At 38.5% G+C, this 21,869-nt stretch overlaps 1 protein-coding gene across 1 annotated transcript; it reads left to right on the top strand.

Moving 5' to 3' along the window:
• Positions 1-13,391: 13,391 nt before the first annotated feature.
• bmerb1 (bMERB domain containing 1) lies at positions 13,392-20,688 on the top strand (the record flags this gene model as incomplete). Its single annotated transcript, XM_080722542.1, has 6 exons — positions 13,392-13,398; positions 13,841-13,961; positions 16,949-17,022; positions 18,482-18,596; positions 20,361-20,443; positions 20,570-20,688. The coding sequence occupies 6 exons, from the start codon at positions 13,392-13,394 to the stop codon at positions 20,686-20,688; spliced, it is 519 nt and encodes a 172-aa protein (XP_080578668.1).
• Positions 20,689-21,869: the final 1,181 nt, after the last annotated feature.

The raw sequence follows: 21,869 nt of genomic DNA on the forward strand, positions 1-21,869 counted from the left end.
CACATTTCCACTGTAAAACCATTCAAAACTATTATCAGAGGTACAGTGGGACATTGTTAGTTGATTCCAATTGGAATGGTGAACAAACCTATGAAGGAAGTTTTTTGGTTAATGCACAAAGTCCAGAGAAAGTGTCTAAAATATGTGCGTTGTAGGCAACTTTGAAGCTATATTTCTCCACTTTTCTACTGTAAAACCTTACAAAACTATTATCAGAGGTAGAGTGGGACATTGTTAGTTGATTCCAATTGGAATGGTGAACAAACCTATGAAGGAGGTTTTTTGGTTAATGCTCAAAGTCTAGAGAAATCGTCTAAAATATGTACTTGTAGGCCACTTTGGAGCTATATTACTCCACATCTCTACTGTAAAACCTTACAAAACTATTATCAGAGGTACAGTGAGACATTGTTAGTTGATTCCAAGTGGAATGGTGAACAAACCTATGAAGGAAGTGTTTTGGTTAATGCACAAAGTCCAGAGAAAGTGTCTAAAATATGTGCGTTGTAGGCCACTTTGGAGCTATATTACTCCACATTTCCACTGTAAAACCATTCAAAACTATTATCAGAGGTACAGTGGGACATTGTTAGTTGATTCCAATTGGAATGGTGAACAAACCTATGAAGGAAGTTTTTTGGTTAATGCACAAAGTCCAGAGAAAGTGTCTAAAATATGTGCGTTGTAGGCAACTTTGAAGCTATATTTCTCCACTTTTCTACTGTAAAACCTTACAAAACTATTATCAGAGGTAGAGTGGGACATTGTTAGTTGATTCCAATTGGAATGGTGAACAAACCTATGAAGGAGGTTTTTTGGTTAATGCTCAAAGTCTAGAGAAATCGTCTAAAATATGTACTTGTAGGCCACTTTGGAGCTATATTACTCCACATCTCTACTGTAAAACCTTACAAAACTATTATCAGAGGTACAGTGAGACATTGTTAGTTGATTCCAAGTGGAATGGTGAACAAACCTATGAAGGAAGTGTTTTGGTTAATGCACAAAGTCCAGAGAAAGTGTCTAAAATATGTGCGTTGTAGGCCACTTTGGAGCTATATTACTCCACATTTCCACTGTAAAACCATTCAAAACTATTATCAGAGGTACAGTGGGACATTGTTAGTTGATTCCAATTGGAATGGTGAACAAACCTATGAAGGAAGTTTTTTGGTTAATGCACAAAGTCCAGAGAAAGTGTCTAAAATATGTGCGTTGTAGGCAACTTTGAAGCTATATTTCTCCACTTTTCTACTGTAAAACCTTACAAAACTATTATCAGAGGTAGAGTGGGACATTGTTAGTTGATACCAATTGGAATGGTGAACAAACCTATGAAGGAGTTTTTTTGGTTAATGCACAAAGTCCAGAGAAAGTGTCTAAAATATGTGCGTTGTAGGCAACTTTGGAGCTATATTACTCCACATTTCCACTGTAAAACCTTACAAAACTATTATCAGAGGTAGAGTGGGACATTGTTAGTTGATTCCAATTGGAATGGTGAACAAACCTATGAAGGAAGTGTTTTGGTTAAAGTTCAAAGTCCATAGAAAGTCTATATTACTGTATTATTACTATAGTAGTTGTAGGCCACTTTGAAGCTATATTACTCCACATTTCTACTGTAAAACCTTACAAAACTATTATCAGTGGTACATTGGGACATTGTTAGTTGAGTCCCATTGGATTGGTGAACAAACCTATGAAGGAGGTTTTTTGGTTAATGCACAAAGTCCAGAGAAAGTGTCTAAAATATGTGCGTTGTAGGCAACTTTGGAGCTATATTACTCCACATTTCCACTGTAAAACCTTACAAAACTATTATCAGAGGTAGAGTGGGACATTGTTAGTTGATTCCAATTGGAATGGTGAACAAACCTATGAAGGAAGTGTTTTGGTTAAAGTTCAAAGTCCATAGAAAGTCTATATTACTGTATTATTACTATAGTAGTTGTAGGCCACTTTGAAGCTATATTACTCCACATTTCTACTGTAAAACCTTACAAAACTATTATCAGTGGTACATTGGGACATTGTTAGTTGAGTCCCATTGGATTGGTGAACAAACCTATGAAGGAGGTTTTTTGGTTAATGCACAAAGTCCAGAGAAAGTGTCTAAAATATGTGCGTTGTAGGCAACTTTGAAGCTATATTTCTCCACTTTTCTACTGTAAAACCTTACAAAACTATTATCAGTGGTACATTGGGACATTGTTAGTTGAGTCCCATTGGATTGGTGAACAAACCTATGAAGGAGGTTTTTTGGTTAATGCACAAAGTCCAGAGAAAGTGTCTAAAATATGTGCGTTGTAGGCAACTTTGGAGCTATATTTCTCCACTTTTCCACTGTAAAACCATTCAAAACTATTATCAGAGGTACAGTGGGACCTTGTTAGTTGATTCCAATTGGAATGGTGAACAAACCTATGAAGGAAGTGTTTTGGTTAAAGCTCAAAGTCCATAGAAAGTCTATATTACTGTATTATTACTATAGTAGTTGTAGGCCACTTTGAAGCTATATTACTCCACATTTCTACTGTAAAACCTAACAAAACTATTATCAGAGGTACAGTGGGACATTGTTAGTTGATTCCAATTGGAATGGTGAACAAACCTATGAAGGAGGTTTTTTGGTTAATGCTCAAAGTCTAGAGAAATCGTCTAAAATATGTACTTGTAGGCAACTTTGGAGCTATATTACTCCACATTTCCACTGTAAAACCTTACAAAACTATTATCAGAGGTAGAGTGGGACATTGTTAGTTGATTCCAATTGGAATGGTGAACAAACCTATGAAGGAAGTGTTTTGGTTAAAGTTCAAAGTCCATAGAAAGTCTATATTACTGTATTATTACTATAGTAGTTGTAGGCCACTTTGAAGCTATATTACTCCACATTTCTACTGTAAAACCTTACAAACCTATTATCAGAGGTACAGTGAGACATTGTTAGTTGATTCCAATTGGAATGGTGAACAAACCTATGAAGGAAGTGTTTTGGTTAATGCACAAAGTCCAGAGAAAGTGTCTAAAATATGTGCGTTGTAGGCAACTTTGAAGCTATATTTCTCCACTTTTCTACTGTAAAACCTTACAAAACTATTATCAGTGGTACATTGGGACATTGTTAGTTGAGTCCCATTGGATTGGTGAACAAACTCCTATGAAGGAGGTTTTTTGGTTAATGCACAAAGTCCAGAGAAAGTGTCTAAAATATGTGCGTTGTAGGCAACTTTGGAGCTATATTACTCCACATTTCCAATGTAAAACCATTCAAAACTATTATCAGAGGTACAGTGGGACCTTGTTAGTTGATTCCAATTGGAATGGTGAACAAACCTATGAAGGAAGTGTTTTGGTTAAAGCTCAAAGTCCATAGAAAGTCTATATTACTGTATTATTACTATAGTAGTTGTAGGCCACTTTGAAGCTATATTACTCCACATCTCTACAGTAAAACCTTACAAAACTATTATCAGAGGTACAGTGAGACATTGTTAGTTGATTCCAAGTGGAATGGTGAACAAACCTATGAAGGAAGTGTTTTGGTTAATGCACAAAGTCCAGAGAAAGTGTCTAAAATATGTGCGTTGTAGGCAACTTTGAAGCTATATTTCTCCACTTTTCTACTGTAAAACCTTACAAAACTATTATCAGAGGTAGAGTGGGACATTGTTAGTTGATACCAATTGGAATGGTGAACAAACCTATGAAGGAGTTTTTTTGGTTAATGCACAAAGTCCAGAGAAAGTGTCTAAAATATGTGCGTTGTAGGCAACTTTGGAGCTATATTACTCCACATTTCCACTGTAAAACCTTACAAAACTATTATCAGAGGTAGAGTGGGACATTGTTAGTTGATTCCAATTGGAATGGTGAACAAACCTATGAAGGAAGTGTTTTGGTTAAAGTTCAAAGTCCATAGAAAGTCTATATTACTGTATTATTACTATAGTAGTTGTAGGCCACTTTGAAGCTATATTACTCCACATTTCTACTGTAAAACCTTACAAAACTATTATCAGTGGTACATTGGGACATTGTTAGTTGAGTCCCATTGGATTGGTGAACAAACCTATGAAGGAGGTTTTTTGGTTAATGCACAAAGTCCAGAGAAAGTGTCTAAAATATGTGCGTTGTAGGCAACCTTGAAGCTATATTTCTCCACTTTTCTACTGTAAAACCTTACAAAACTATTATCAGTGGTACATTGGGACATTGTTAGTTGAGTCCCATTGGATTGGTGAACAAACCTATGAAGGAGGTTTTTTGGTTAATGCACAAAGTCCAGAGAAAGTGTCTAAAATATGTGCGTTGTAGGCAACTTTGGAGCTATATTTCTCCACTTTTCCACTGTAAAACCATTCAAAACTATTATCAGAGGTACAGTGGGACCTTGTTAGTTGATTCCAATTGGAATGGTGAACAAACCTATGAAGGAAGTGTTTTGGTTAAAGCTCAAAGTCCATAGAAAGTCTATATTACTGTATTATTACTATAGTAGTTGTAGGCCACTTTGAAGCTATATTACTCCACATTTCTACTGTAAAACCTAACAAAACTATTATCAGAGGTACAGTGGGACATTGTTAGTTGATTCCAATTGGAATGGTGAACAAACCTATGAAGGAGGTTTTTTGGTTAATGCTCAAAGTCTAGAGAAATCGTCTAAAATATGTACTTGTAGGCCACTTTGGAGCTATATTACTCCACATCTCTACTGTAAAACCTTACAAAACTATTATCAGAGGTACAGTGAGACATTGTTAGTTGATTCCAAGTGGAATGGTGAACAAACCTATGAAGGAAGTGTTTTGGTTAATGCACAAAGTCCAGAGAAAGTGTCTAAAATATGTGCGTTGTAGGCCACTTTGGAGCTATATTACTCCACATTTCCACTGTAAAACCATTCAAAACTATTATCAGAGGTACAGTGGGACATTGTTAGTTGATTCCAATTGGAATGGTGAACAAACCTATGAAGGAAGTTTTTTGGTTAATGCACAAAGTCCAGAGAAAGTGTCTAAAATATGTGCGTTGTAGGCAACTTTGAAGCTATATTTCTCCACTTTTCTACTGTAAAACCTTACAAAACTATTATCAGAGGTAGAGTGGGACATTGTTAGTTGATTCCAATTGGAATGGTGAACAAACCTATGAAGGAGGTTTTTTGGTTAATGCTCAAAGTCTAGAGAAATCGTCTAAAATATGTACTTGTAGGCCACTTTGGAGCTATATTACTCCACATCTCTACTGTAAAACCTTACAAAACTATTATCAGAGGTACAGTGAGACATTGTTAGTTGATTCCAAGTGGAATGGTGAACAAACCTATGAAGGAAGTGTTTTGGTTAATGCACAAAGTCCAGAGAAAGTGTCTAAAATATGTGCGTTGTAGGCCACTTTGGAGCTATATTACTCCACATTTCCACTGTAAAACCATTCAAAACTATTATCAGAGGTACAGTGGGACATTGTTAGTTGATTCCAATTGGAATGGTGAACAAACCTATGAAGGAAGTTTTTTGGTTAATGCACAAAGTCCAGAGAAAGTGTCTAAAATATGTGCGTTGTAGGCAACTTTGAAGCTATATTTCTCCACTTTTCTACTGTAAAACCTTACAAAACTATTATCAGAGGTAGAGTGGGACATTGTTAGTTGATACCAATTGGAATGGTGAACAAACCTATGAAGGAGTTTTTTTGGTTAATGCACAAAGTCCAGAGAAAGTGTCTAAAATATGTGCGTTGTAGGCAACTTTGGAGCTATATTACTCCACATTTCCACTGTAAAACCTTACAAAACTATTATCAGAGGTAGAGTGGGACATTGTTAGTTGATTCCAATTGGAATGGTGAACAAACCTATGAAGGAAGTGTTTTGGTTAAAGTTCAAAGTCCATAGAAAGTCTATATTACTGTATTATTACTATAGTAGTTGTAGGCCACTTTGAAGCTATATTACTCCACATTTCTACTGTAAAACCTTACAAAACTATTATCAGTGGTACATTGGGACATTGTTAGTTGAGTCCCATTGGATTGGTGAACAAACCTATGAAGGAGGTTTTTTGGTTAATGCACAAAGTCCAGAGAAAGTGTCTAAAATATGTGCGTTGTAGGCAACTTTGGAGCTATATTACTCCACATTTCCACTGTAAAACCTTACAAAACTATTATCAGAGGTAGAGTGGGACATTGTTAGTTGATTCCAATTGGAATGGTGAACAAACCTATGAAGGAAGTGTTTTGGTTAAAGTTCAAAGTCCATAGAAAGTCTATATTACTGTATTATTACTATAGTAGTTGTAGGCCACTTTGAAGCTATATTACTCCACATTTCTACTGTAAAACCTTACAAAACTATTATCAGTGGTACATTGGGACATTGTTAGTTGAGTCCCATTGGATTGGTGAACAAACCTATGAAGGAGGTTTTTTGGTTAATGCACAAAGTCCAGAGAAAGTGTCTAAAATATGTGCGTTGTAGGCAACTTTGAAGCTATATTTCTCCACTTTTCTACTGTAAAACCTTACAAAACTATTATCAGTGGTACATTGGGACATTGTTAGTTGAGTCCCATTGGATTGGTGAACAAACCTATGAAGGAGGTTTTTTGGTTAATGCACAAAGTCCAGAGAAAGTGTCTAAAATATGTGCGTTGTAGGCAACTTTGGAGCTATATTTCTCCACTTTTCCACTGTAAAACCATTCAAAACTATTATCAGAGGTACAGTGGGACCTTGTTAGTTGATTCCAATTGGAATGGTGAACAAACCTATGAAGGAAGTGTTTTGGTTAAAGCTCAAAGTCCATAGAAAGTCTATATTACTGTATTATTACTATAGTAGTTGTAGGCCACTTTGAAGCTATATTACTCCACATTTCTACTGTAAAACCTAACAAAACTATTATCAGAGGTACAGTGGGACATTGTTAGTTGATTCCAATTGGAATGGTGAACAAACCTATGAAGGAGGTTTTTTGGTTAATGCTCAAAGTCTAGAGAAATCGTCTAAAATATGTACTTGTAGGCAACTTTGGAGCTATATTACTCCACATTTCCACTGTAAAACCTTACAAAACTATTATCAGAGGTAGAGTGGGACATTGTTAGTTGATTCCAATTGGAATGGTGAACAAACCTATGAAGGAAGTGTTTTGGTTAAAGTTCAAAGTCCATAGAAAGTCTATATTACTGTATTATTACTATAGTAGTTGTAGGCCACTTTGAAGCTATATTACTCCACATTTCTACTGTAAAACCTTACAAAACTATTATCAGTGGTACATTGGGACATTGTTAGTTGAGTCCCATTGGATTGGTGAACAAACCTATGAAGGAGGTTTTTTGGTTAATGCACAAAGTCCAGAGAAAGTGTCTAAAATATGTGCGTTGTAGGCAACTTTGAAGCTATATTTCTCCACTTTTCTACTGTAAAACCTTACAAAACTATTATCAGTGGTACATTGGGACATTGTTAGTTGAGTCCCATTGGATTGGTGAACAAACCTATGAAGGAGGTTTTTTGGTTAATGCACAAAGTCCAGAGAAAGTGTCTAAAATATGTGCGTTGTAGGCAACATTGGAGCTATATTTCTCCACTTTTCCACTGTAAAACCATTCAAAACTATTATCAGAGGTACAGTGGGACCTTGTTAGTTGATTCCAATTGGAATGGTGAACAAACCTATGAAGGAAGTGTTTTGGTTAAAGCTCAAAGTCCATAGAAAGTCTATATTACTGTATTATTACTATAGTAGTTGTAGGCCACTTTGAAGCTATATTACTCCACATTTCTACTGTAAAACCTAACAAAACTATTATCAGAGGTACAGTGGGACATTGTTAGTTGATTCCAATTGGAATGGTGAACAAACCTATGAAGGAGGTTTTTTGGTTAATGCTCAAAGTCTAGAGAAATCGTCTAAAATATGTACTTGTAGGCCACTTTGGAGCTATATTACTCCACATCTCTACTGTAAAACCTTACAAAACTATTATCAGAGGTACAGTGAGACATTGTTAGTTGATTCCAAGTGGAATGGTGAACAAACCTATGAAGGAAGTGTTTTGGTTAATGCACAAAGTCCAGAGAAAGTGTCTAAAATATGTGCGTTGTAGGCCACTTTGGAGCTATATTACTCCACATTTCCACTGTAAAACCATTCAAAACTATTATCAGAGGTACAGTGGGACATTGTTAGTTGATTCCAATTGGAATGGTGAACAAACCTATGAAGGAAGTTTTTTGGTTAATGCACAAAGTCCAGAGAAAGTGTCTAAAATATGTGCGTTGTAGGCAACTTTGAAGCTATATTTCTCCACTTTTCTACTGTAAAACCTTACAAAACTATTATCAGAGGTAGAGTGGGACATTGTTAGTTGATTCCAATTGGAATGGTGAACAAACCTATGAAGGAGGTTTTTTGGTTAATGCTCAAAGTCTAGAGAAATCGTCTAAAATATGTACTTGTAGGCCACTTTGGAGCTATATTACTCCACATCTCTACTGTAAAACCTTACAAAACTATTATCAGAGGTACAGTGAGACATTGTTAGTTGATTCCAAGTGGAATGGTGAACAAACCTATGAAGGAAGTGTTTTGGTTAATGCACAAAGTCCAGAGAAAGTGTCTAAAATATGTGCGTTGTAGGCCACTTTGGAGCTATATTACTCCACATTTCCACTGTAAAACCAATCAAAACTATTATCAGAGGTACAGTGGGACATTGTTAGTTGATTCCAATTGGAATGGTGAACAAACCTATGAAGGAAGTTTTTTGGTTAATGCACAAAGTCCAGAGAAAGTGTCTAAAATATGTGCGTTGTAGGCAACTTTGAAGCTATATTTCTCCACTTTTCTACTGTAAAACCTTACAAAACTATTATCAGAGGTAGAGTGGGACATTGTTAGTTGATACCAATTGGAATGGTGAACAAACCTATGAAGGAGTTTTTTTGGTTAATGCACAAAGTCCAGAGAAAGTGTCTAAAATATGTGCGTTGTAGGCAACTTTGGAGCTATATTACTCCACATTTCCACTGTAAAACCTTACAAAACTATTATCAGAGGTAGAGTGGGACATTGTTAGTTGATTCCAATTGGAATGGTGAACAAACCTATGAAGGAAGTGTTTTGGTTAAAGTTCAAAGTCCATAGAAAGTCTATATTACTGTATTATTACTATAGTAGTTGTAGGCCACTTTGAAGCTATATTACTCCACATTTCTACTGTAAAACCTTACAAAACTATTATCAGTGGTACATTGGGACATTGTTAGTTGAGTCCCATTGGATTGGTGAACAAACCTATGAAGGAGGTTTTTTGGTTAATGCACAAAGTCCAGAGAAAGTGTCTAAAATATGTGCGTTGTAGGCAACTTTGAAGCTATATTTCTCCACTTTTCTACTGTAAAACCTTACAAAACTATTATCAGTGGTACATTGGGACATTGTTAGTTGAGTCCCATTGGATTGGTGAACAAACCCATGAAGGAGGTTTTTTGGTTAATGCACAAAGTCCAGAGAAAGTGTCTAAAATATGTGCGTTGTAGGCAACTTTGGAGCTATATTACTCCACATTTCCACTGTAAAACCATTCAAAACTATTATCAGAGGTACACTGGGACCTTGTTAGTTGATTCCAATTGGAATGGTGAACAAACCTATGAAGGAAGTGTTTTGGTTAAAGCTCAAAGTCCATAGAAAGTCTATATTACTGTATTATTACTATAGTAGTTGTAGGCCACTTTGAAGCTATATTACTCCACATTTCTACTGTAAAACCTTACAAAACTATTATCAGTGGTACATTGGGACATTGTTAGTTGATTCCAATTGGAATGGTGAACAAACCTATGAAGGAGGTTTTTTGGTTAATGCTCAAAGTCTAGAGAAATCGTCTAAAATATGTACTTGTAGGCCACTTTGGAGCTATATTACTCCACATTTCCACTGTAAAACCGTACAAAACTATTATCAGAGGTATATTGGGACATTGTTAGTTGATTCCCATTGGAATGGTGAACAAACCTATGAAGGAAGTTTTCCATAGAAAGTCTATATTACTATATTATTACTATATTACCTGTAGGCACTTTCTACAATAAAACCTTAAAAAATTGTTATCACATGTACAGTTGGATAATGTGAGTTGATTCCAATTGGAATTGTGAACAAACCTAACCTAAAGTAATATATGACAGACAGACAGACAGACAGACAGACAGACAGACAGACAGACAGACAGACAGACAGACAGACAGACAGACAGCCAATGCCTGGTTGGTTGTTTAAGTTGGCCAAAATCTGGCCATATTTTCCTAAATATGGAGATGACTGATGTCTCACATCATAGATGTCTGATGTCATAGACCACATGAGATTGACACAATAAGTCCATATATGGGCATTCCCAGATTTGGGCTTAATATTTATGACACCAGGGTACTTCATATATGTGCATAAAAGGGACAAGGACGGAATTCCCTTGCAAGTGTGAATCATGCTGCGGCAAAGGACAGCATTAATTTGCAAGGGTCTTGGCCGTAATGGTTAGATAGATAGATAGATGTCAAATATCATGAATATTCAAATATCATGACTATTCAATCAAAATGAGGTCACTGATTTCTTTTTTTCTTTTTTTCTTAAGTTGCTGTCAATGATTAGCCAATTAATTATTATTATTATTACCCTTATTAGGCCTACTATTATTGTTGGATTATAGTATGAGGTAAAACCAGTGGTACTCACATTCATTACTTGAGTAAAAGTATAAATACTGCAATATAGAAATACTCTGTTACAAGTAAAAAATCAAAATGTACTTGAGTAAAAGTACAAAAGTATTGGAATAAAAGTAAAAGTAGAAAAGGTAAAAACAGGCCTACTAATGTTTGAAAATAGCAGATCTACAAGCTGAGAAAAAAATTACTCTGGTAAATTAAAAGTACTTGAGTAAATAATTAGTTACTTTCCTCTGGGTAAACCCATATAGTTATAGGGTAAACCGTAGAGCTGCTTTGTGTTGATAAAACACTCAAAAGATACGTTATGTATCTTTCAGGACCATTGCCTGCTTTCGTCACAGCCCCAGCGAGCTCCTACGGTAATTACACTACATGATGCGCAGTGAACTTTGATCGTCGGCTCACTTCACCTCCCGTTTTGCAAAGTCGGATGGCTTCACTCCAGTTATTATACTGCAACAAGGCAAGCAGCATTTTTAAACTTGCCTGCCTGGTCGTCGCTCAGTGGGTTGTTAGATCCAGTGGTGGAAGAAAGTAGCCTACTCGCATTTGTTACTTAATTAAAAGTATCAATACTGCAATAGAAATAGGTAAAGTATCAAAATGTAGGTCTACTTAAAGTAGGCTACCAAAGTAGAATGTAGCCTACATTATGATGTCATTATGCAGAATGTCTCATTTCAATATGCATAAAAATATTTTGAAAATAGCAGATCTACAAGCTCATGCATTGTGAGCTTGTAGATCGGCTATTGGGCTGAAGTGTTAGTGTATGTTTTGTAAATAATAATCAAAATTAAAAAGTAACTATAACTAAAGTTTTAAAATAATTGTAGTGGAGTAAAAGTACAATATTTGCCTCTGAGATGTATAGTGGAGTAGAAGTAAAAGTATTGGAAATTGGAAATACGCTGTTAATTTACACCACAGATCTGTTGTTGCAGAAGTGAGGCAGTGTGTCCCCCTGGACCCCCTGTTGTGCTTTGAATGAATAGCCTTGGGCATGTATAGGCAATAAACACCCAGCAGCTGCATTTCCAAATGACCAAAACAACAGCTTGTGGCAAAAGCAGAAGCGAGTTCTCAAACAGCAATGGTGAAAAGGGTGATAGATTATTGCTTGTATCTAGGCTACAACTTCAGTGGAAACGTGTTTGGGTGATTCAAACTGAGGTTATTTCAGTTGACTGTGGAGCAGGGTGGAGGAGAGAAAGTGAGATTAATTCAACTCTATGAAGAGAAAATATGACTGCAGGCTATTTTTAGACAACCTCTGTTTCTTGCGCGTGCACGCACGCACGCACACACGCACGCACGCACACACACACACACACACACACACACACACACACACACGCACACACACACACACACACACACACACACACACACACAGGCTTGCTCTCATGGAGATCCTGTCCCATTAAAAAAAGTCTACCAACCCTTGCAAACATACACAGCACCCACAGAAATGAGGGAGCTTAGCCCCATTTTTAATACATTAATGGGCTGGACACAGGCTGGAATTATTTCAAATTCGTGTTCACCATTTGTTTCGTGGTTACAGCCCAGAGGCAAATCTCAATGGTCTACAGTAGCTTATATTAATGATTAGGAATTCTTAAGTTTTAGAATGCACCATGTGCCACCCTGTATGTTTATCAGTGATTGTTTAATGTGCAGCTGAAGCATGTCGTTGATGACATGTGCTATAACACAGTTATTATGGTAATTGTACCATTTTAATTAGTGGGGGTGTATAGTCTACATTTGCCAAGGTTTCCAGAGACATTCTACTGAGGGAACAATATTGAGATATTAATGGATGGATGGATTTGAATGCCACAAGCTTCAAACGATTCTGATTTAGCCTTTATGGGAACTGCAACACTAATGACTCTGTTCCTAGTGAATGTGCAACTCTAACTCAGCAGTGCATTAGTTCTGTGAGCTATTGCTTTGGCACCCTGCCTACAGTAATGCTGATGTTGTGCGTGCGTGTATGTGTGCTGTGCGTGTGTGCGAGCGAGAGAGAGAGAGAGACTGGGTTTAAATCATGGTTTATCACATGGCGTTATATTGACCTCAGCTATTTTAGTCTACTGGATCTCACTGCAGTTACGACACCTGGTCCAATGAGAACTTTTATTTTGCCTCACCATCTGTTGTCAGCAGACATGAGTGGGTGATGATTCAGTATTAGTGAGACATAAGTACGGTAACGAGCAGCTGTGTGTGTCATGGCGAGTCAGCTGCATTACACTGTATATAGGCTACTGTACATCGTTGAATCCTGAGTGTTCATTTAGAGTTGGATACATTAACACTGATGATTCTATACTGTGTAAGCATTTTGGCCAGGAAAACAGGAAGACTTATGAACAATAATAATCCTTCGGAAATAGCATGAAGCATTTGCTGTCTTCTGTTTGGTATAGTTTACCTGGTGTGAAGTCCCTTTAATCATAATATCTATAAAAAAAATGATCCATACATAATTCATTAATCTCAGCTATCAGTTACAGCTATAAAACTCAGACCTTTGACATACTGGATATGCAGATGACGCAACACTACCCAAGCCAGATGGGAATTTGTATTTGCTTGTAATGATTTTTTTGCGGTACAACATAATGGATGGTGAAATATTTATGCTTTTGTCCATATAGTTGCAGAAAATACAGTACAATATGCTCTTTATTAACACCTCTCCTGAATATACCAGTCAAGTCTTGATGAAAATACTATGAGGAATTAGACCCTTCTGGATGAAATAATGATACGTGTAATTTATAAATTATATAGCAGAGTGGCTCAGAGCCTCTGCCTGAAGATGAAAATATCTTCCCCTCCAAGGGGGATTCCCTCTCTTAGGCTAGTGCTGACCTACGTGCCCTTTACAAATCAAGCACAAAACATGAGCACCTTATTTTCATGTTCAATCACTATTAAAAGATGGCCTTATGGTATGAGCTCAACAATTGCCAGTCAACAGACTTTTGTTGAATATTCATAATATTCAGTAATGTATTGCCAAAACAGTTGATTTGGGATTTTCTTTCTTTCCCGTTCATCCCTCCAGGCCACTCCGATGTGTCCATGGCAGAGAGCACCATGACTCCTGATGAGATGGAGGTGGAGATGGTTCGTATCCAGCGCCTGAGAGAGGTCCTGGTGCGTCGGGAGTCTGAACTGCGCTTCATGTGAGTACACTCACTCAGTGATTTAACCCTCATTTATTCTCTGTAGTATGACAGTTTGGCTTGAGTTTGAAAATCAGTTCTAGTCTGCATGCAATACCGGCAAGTGGTGGATGGAGTAAATTAACTGAACTGGTTGGTCAGAAACCTCTCTTCAATTATAGAGACACGACAATAACATCTTCACTACTGGGGCAGTTCTCTGGGTTGCACGATGACCCCATTTGTCTATTGATTACTGAAAGGCTCAATGAGTCACCATGATGAACTCATGGTCTCCTTATCAGCATAACGTTAGCTCTGGATCAATGTTTGGGAAGACATGCTTTATAAGCCCTCTCCCGGGCTCATCCCCTATTGGTTATCATTTGCAACGTGAATGTTGCGCATGCATGGGTATTATTCTGTGTGGCTTCACTTCACACTGCTGCTTGGGACCTGCTTTTAATCTGCTGTCTCTGTTTTGGACATGTTATTATGAGCAGAAGTTGAATTTCCTTTTTGTGAGCTTGTCCATCTATCCAGTGCTGTGTTCTACCTGTTATGCACGTGCAGCGTCTGCTGTCGGAAAATAAAAAATATGAATAGCGTCTGCTCTCTTGAACTTTTCAAAGTAGCGTATTTGATAGGCATTATGCACTGGCTTATGCCCTGGCCACACGAATAGCCACGGATCATAGATTATAGTATGCCCTAAAAAAAAGTCTAGAACACACCACTGCATCTATCCATGTCACACGGCTATTTTTGCCAATTAACATCGATAGATATACATTAATTAATAGATTGTTATCTATTATTTTAGATAAAACTACCCAGTCATACATTAATTTATTTTAATCATCCCCACTTATACCAGCCTCTATGGCGATGAATACATTAATGCATTTCTAACAGTCCAATAATATGATTGTGAAATGGGCCATTTTGCATAATGAGTACATTTGGTGATGTACTGTAGTAGTATATCTTTACACTAATATAATTCAGGGCTAAGTGGTTAATCAGACAAATCTATTTAGGTGATTCTGAAAAAATCTATTAGAATGTGTAGAATCGTGTACTGTAGATTCATTCATATACAGTATAAGAAATACATAAATGCTTTCTCGATTATTCGATTAACCTACATACGGTTCTGTTTCTATCCATTTTTGGTTAATTGCTCAGCCCTACAGTAGGTTAGACCTACTGTAGCAGCATCTGTGTTAATTGTAGTGTGATGATAGATGAGGTGAGAGATCAATCCCATAGATAGATATATTAGAGAGAGAGAGAGAGAGAGAGAGAGAGAGAGAGAGAGATAGAGATCAATGCAGAGTGTAGCATCATGTGAGTTGACGGTGCTGTTTCACGCACAGCTTAATGATGTCTTCATTAGCCCTCTGCAGCGCCTTGCCGCCCACGTCTCTGTGCTCCCCCGGCGCCCTGAGGGTCACACAACAGCGCACAAACAACTTGATGCAGTCACACATACATGCACACTCACAATTATGCATTCCATCACACCCACACAGACACGACGTTTGTAATGCATACAGTACACATACTGTATAATTCAGACACACACACACACTCACTCACACACACACACACACACACACACACACACACACAGACACACACGCACGCACGCACGCACGCACGCACGCACGCACGCACACACACACACACACACACACACAGTTAGCAAATGGATATCTCTTCAAACGCGGGGCTGAATAAGATGTTACGGGTAACAGGCGGTGTGAGTGAGCGCCTGAGCCACAGGAACAAGGCTAAAAGAGAAACAGAGTGTATATGAAAGTGCGACAGGGACATACTGTGTTGACTGTGGAAGCAGAGCGATGAAGGGAGCGGCGAGGAGAAAGCACGGACGCTGTGTATGAGTCATCTGATTTATCACATGGAGGATTAAAGTCCTGGAAGCTGTCACTGCTCTGCAGAGAGGAGGAGGCGAGGAATGGTGAGGGGGTGACAAAACAGTACCTGTTGAGGGAGGTTTTAAAGCAGGGGTGCGCACACTTTTTTGACTTGAGAGCTACTTTTAAAATGACCAGCTCAACGTGATCTACCCACCCAAAACAAATGTACCAGGGGGGGCTTTGGAATAGTGTTACATAACACACTGGAAATACTGGGGGAAAAGGTCTTCATCCCATTCTGCATGGAATGGAAGTAGTAGGTTTTGGGGTTCTTTGCAAAATGCAAAGCATTGCATTTGGGACTTTGCCTACTTTAAAAGCCATGAGGGGAGCTGATCAGGCCCTTCTTGATGTCAAGTGGCAGATGCCAAAAATATATATTATTTTAGGGGCATGCATGTCATTTCCTACCTGCACAGCCTTTGTGATCTACTGGTAGATCACAATCTACCTTTTGGGCACCCCTGCCTTATTTTCCGTACAAGCTCACAGTGCGTTGCGCTGATGATGTATTGTGAGCTTGTAGATCTGCTATTTTCTGGGTGTGACTCCGGTGCACAACTATAGGTATAAATCATCTGAAGGGTAGCAGGCCAGGGCCAGGGCCACAGGGTTGGAAAGACTGGGCTGATTTGAGTTGTAGCCTACGCTTTACGTTTGCTATACATCATACAGCAAGTGGTTAAGTGAGCAGGATATCTACTCTGACTGATAATCTGCTTTTTGGTTACATGAGGGAGCTTTTGATTTGAAATCTTGAGGCACACTTACATACCCAAGTGAATCTTCTTACAGTATGTCCATTTGCAAACACAATGACCCTATCTACAAACATGATTGAAATGATTGAAACTATATTCAGTTATCCTTAATAGTGTGGTTTTCTGATGGTTTATTTATGCACAAATGATTACTTCCTATATCTATTTGCATTATTTATTCACTATTATCAGGTTCACTGCAGCCAGATGGCATACTACAAAATAGAATCAAACAACACTGCAGTTTCTATGGTTTTGACCTGGAATGGAATATTATAATCATTTTTGTCCTTCTTTCTTTCAGGATGGATGACATTCAGCTCTGCAAAGACATTATGACTTTAAAGCAGGAGCTGAGACAGATTGTTGCAGTACCAGGTATAGTTTGCGCGCATGTACACACTCTCATGTATGTATACACCGGTCAGAATTAATTCCCCATACAGTTGGCTGGACTGATAGCTGTACATTCAACCAAAAAGCTCAGAGTAGAAACTGCTTATGTATGCAGCCGAGTCCTGTAACCTCTGTGAGCATCATTGTGATGCTCACACGGACCTGTGAGCATCAATCCTGCACATTATGTAGGATTGATGGTAAGTCCCGGGGACATACTGTAGTAGATTTATGAGAGAGACATTATTCTTCTCCTCAGGAAGTGACTTACATGGATGAGAAAATTGTGTAACAAAATATATTGTTCGCTGACATCAGACAAAAGCCATGCATAGATATACCTTATGACACCAATGCTTGTGCATTGTAGTCATCTATGTATAGCTCAGCTCAGTGCTTTAATCTAATTATGGATATTTACATTTTAACATTTCAGGCATTTGGCTGACATTCAGTTGTCTTTGCTCAAGGACATAATGACGTTTAATGTGCCAGGCATGCACCCTGCAGAATGTCCTGCCCTTAGGGAACTGCCGCCTGGATCCAGTTTATTTTCTACTGGAAGAAAGAGATGTTGTACTCCTGCAAGCTTTTCTAACACGCCATGTGGTCTATGGCAGGGGTTTTCAAAGTGGGTGACGGGGCACCCTGGGGTGCCGCGATGCCAGTCCAGGGGGGCAGCGAGATCATTTGATAATATTTGGAATTCATCAATATCACTACATCAATATCACTTCACTATGCTATACTGTATTCTACCACTTTTTGTTCAGATACTGGATTCTGATTGGCTTAAAACAGTGGTAAATCAGTCAACAACCTTGAGTTGGCTCATGGACCCCGCCCACTGTTGTGTAGCAGTTGTATAACAAAATAACCTTGCAAGTTACAACTTTGTTTTCTTTCATTTATATGGTAGAAGTGGTAGAAAAGCAATTTACCATTCGAGGGTCGTGGGTTGTTGGCTTCGCCTCGTGCCACAAACCCTGAAACAGTGTTAAATCAGCCAACAAAATCAGACCTGATTTGCACTGTACTTGAGTTCTTTTTCTATCTACGACAACTCTCTTCACCAAAAATAGCAGAGCTACAAGCTCACAATGCGCCACGTTGTGACGCGTTGTGACGCATTATGAGCTTGTAGATCGGCTATTTTTGGTTAACCTTCCCCCCAGAATAGGCATGCTGGGGTTCAAGTGGTTAAACGTCAAGTATAAGGTTATTTTCAGTCAGTTCTGATGGAAACGGATATTTCTCCAATATGATGTAAGATTCTAAAAATTAGAAGGGGTGCCATGGATGAAAAAGTTATTTACAGGGGTGCCTGAGTCAAAAAAGTTTTAAATGGACCTCTTTATTTCTTTCTTTTTCTTTCTTTTGCCCGTTCTCTTTCTTTCTTTCTTCTTTCTTTTGCCCGTACGCTCTCTCTCTCTCTCTCCAGAAAAACTGAAGACCAAAAAGCACAAGCAGCGAGAAGAGGAGCTTATTCTGAAGATCCACAACTTGGTCCAGAAGAGGGACTTCCTGGTTGACGATGCTGAGGTGGAGAGATTGAGGTACATCTTCACTCGTATCTATCGTGGAGGGCTGAGGCGTGGTGAAATCCCCTTTCAAATTGTTAGGAGATTCTGTCCCTCCCCTGACTCACACATTATTAATGCAATGTTATGAAAGCTTTTATCAAGGTAGGCTGGGATAAAGTCACTCTGCAGGATGCTGATCCGGTCTGAGTCTAGAGAGATATGGAAATGGTGTGTGGTTCGTCTATGTGTGCAAGTTACCGGATATGGAAGCTGGGTGCTAAAACCAGATCACACCAGTTAATTTGTACTGAAAACCAGACTTTCCACTGGTATTATGAAAAGCCTGGTATTGGTGAGGTTAATGTCGAGGTCATGTAGGCAGGGGACCCATAGTGACAGGTTTTTACAGTCTACCGTCTGTCTGTCTGTCTGTCTGTCTATAGACACCATTCAAGAGTAGACAAGGGCCAAATGCCATGATGACCGTGTATTTCCCGGTGAACCTGTGCGCAAAGGTGGGGGCCGATGGGCAAGGAGGGTCGCGAGTTTATGAGAAACAACTAAAAAAAAGACCTTAAAACCTGGCGAAAACAGTTGCGTACATTAGCGGAAGATGACGATAAAGGAAATCATTAAATGGAAAACATTAAATTAACTTCTGAAAAGCCTACACAGCCTTAAAACATGGCAAAAACAGTTGCGTGCATTTATTAGCGCTAGATTAGATGAGGATAAAGGAAATCATTAAATGGAAAACATTAAATTAACTTCTGAAAGGGCTTGAAGCCTACACTATAGTCTACTAAAAACGAGTGGAACCGCGATCTTGCCACACGTGAATAATTGTGGTTGTAAACAATAACACAGACAATATAAATCCTTAGTCTAGTTGTGGGAAGAAAAGTTATCATCATGGACCCAAATAACTTTTAAATATCTTGCAATTGGCGACGAGTCTCTTACTAAATCGGCAAGAGTGCCTCTCATTCTCAATACATAAAGGCTAAGCTAACCTCTCCATCATCAGCAATAGTCAGTGGTGCGTGTTCCCCACACTCTCAAGCCCCCACCGTTGCGCTTAGGTTCACCGGGAAATACGCGGTCGCATGATTGTTACACATGGGTTTGCTACCATAATAATAATCCATTGGTTGACCTGAGAAAGTTTGGTTGTGATCGAGCATTTTTGTATCCCAGGAGGAGGGGTCATATGTAATAGGTAGAGAAATTTGTATTGTTTAAAGGGTGGCGGCTAGCAGAGCACAGAATTCCCTTCAGGCAGTACATGATGAACAAGACTGCCAAATAGTAGGCCTACTTTACATTCAGATTCCCTTGCTCGGGGGGGGGGGGGGGGAGAGAGAAAATAATTCTCTTTACACAATATCTCTAGCCTAGCGGTGCCACTGTGCCAGACCAAGGCATTTTCTTTTTTGCAATGCCAGATTCGTCTGGTTTCCAGGCTAGTACAACTCATGCCTAAAATGACATAGCATGTCAACACATTACTGTAAGTTTTGTTTAGGCAGGTGCAACATTTTCTATTTCTGCTATGGTTTATCACTCTGGCTTGGTGATGCCTATAACAAAAACTGTATTTGATCTATTCTATCAGATGTTATCCATAGACATTGTTGACTGATGTAAGTCATCTAGGCCTTACAGTTGTAGCACATTTACTGATTGATTCTGGTCATGTCATTTTAGGCCTTAACTTATTAGAATGTTAGTAAAATAATTAAAAATAATTAAATAACATGGTGAGATTGCATAGTAATGTGTGACTATTTTCATCAGGGAAAAAGAGGAGGACAAGGAAATGGCCGAGTACCTCAGTCTGAAGCTGATGCCTTTGGAGAAGTTGTCTAAAGTCACACAGAGTGAGTGTGATTTTACATTACATGGATTCTTGCATGCACACAGGCAAAAACATTTGGACCATGGCCTGCCACATTTCCTAGTGTGATCTCTTTTTCTCTGTTTCCCCCTTCATTCTCTACTCCAAGATCCTCCAAAGTCCAAGAAACACCTCCCTGAGCCACCCCCCAACAAGCCGTTCATAACCAAATCGGGAGCAGCCATCATTAAAGACTGCTGTGGGGCAACCCAGTGTGCCGTCATGTAACCTTTTCCACACTCTCCCAGTCCCTAGTTTATACTTCGATGAGATGACTGTCATACCATTTCAGTGCATCGTGTTTTTTTTGTTGAGTATCAGTCATATTGGTAAAGTGACAGTCCTACAACAAAGTATATTAGGCTTCATTCAAGCAACGCTGTTGCTTTCCCCGTCTCAGAAACATCACTAAACCTGTTCCACCCCATCACTTCCTGTGATGCAGAGAACCCTGGTCCCATAAATTGGAAGCTGATCAGGGGCTCAGCTTTTGTAGACATTTTTGTCATTTAAGGAAGACAGGGGGTGTGGAGCGGCTGGAGCCGTATCCCTCAGCACTCAGGGGCAACTTCTTAACTTGATTGCTTGTCAAATGTAAAATGTGCAGCTCTGAATAAAGTAAAGTGAAAAAAAAAAAAAAAACGTCAAGATTTAAGGTTTATAATCTCTTATCGGTTTATTCAGAAGCAGATATATTAGGTCACAGCATCAAGTAACATTTGTTAAGATGGCAGTATGGTGTTGCCCCTGAAAACAGAATTCAAATTTCAGTAAAACTATAAGCACAATGTCCCCTAAGTTCACTACATATCCCAGGGTTCCCTCTTGCAAATGGAAAGAAAAGTGGATAATGGTCATTTATGCTTCTGTTCAACATGACACCATTTTACACCAACATAGGCTTCAGTACACATCAGGTTCAATGGTCCCATGTCTGCTCATAATGGTTACCATCCAAGACAAACATCTGGTTCAGCTAAGGGACTAATGGAGACTGAAGTGCATGATTAGAACAAAGGTACCAGACTGTAGATATTTTGTACAGTGTTGATTTAAGACAATATCTCAGACGTGCTTTGACTACAACAGCACAATTCCAAGACGAAATAAGGAAAAAACGATATTGACTAATTTGTCTACACTTCTTTCAGGTAATATAAAACATGAGATGTGATTGTTCGGTTATGTATTTCTATGTGTATCTATGATGCATTTTCTCATCAGTGCCAATGAGTCGCTGGCCACAGTAACCTCACAGTAGACATCAGCCACTGGGAATAAAAACAAAAACAAAGGACTATGCTAGAGCAACAAGATTCAATGTTACAATGGATAATGCCAACAGAAGTAGCAACTTGCATCCAGTGATTTTAGTCTTGCTTTTTTCCTTTTTAATAAAACCAGGAAAT

Source organism: Nannobrachium achirus (assembly GCF_963921795.1).
Source record: "Nannobrachium achirus genome assembly, chromosome: 3".
Taxonomy (NCBI): domain Eukaryota; kingdom Metazoa; phylum Chordata; class Actinopteri; order Myctophiformes; family Myctophidae; genus Nannobrachium; species Nannobrachium achirus.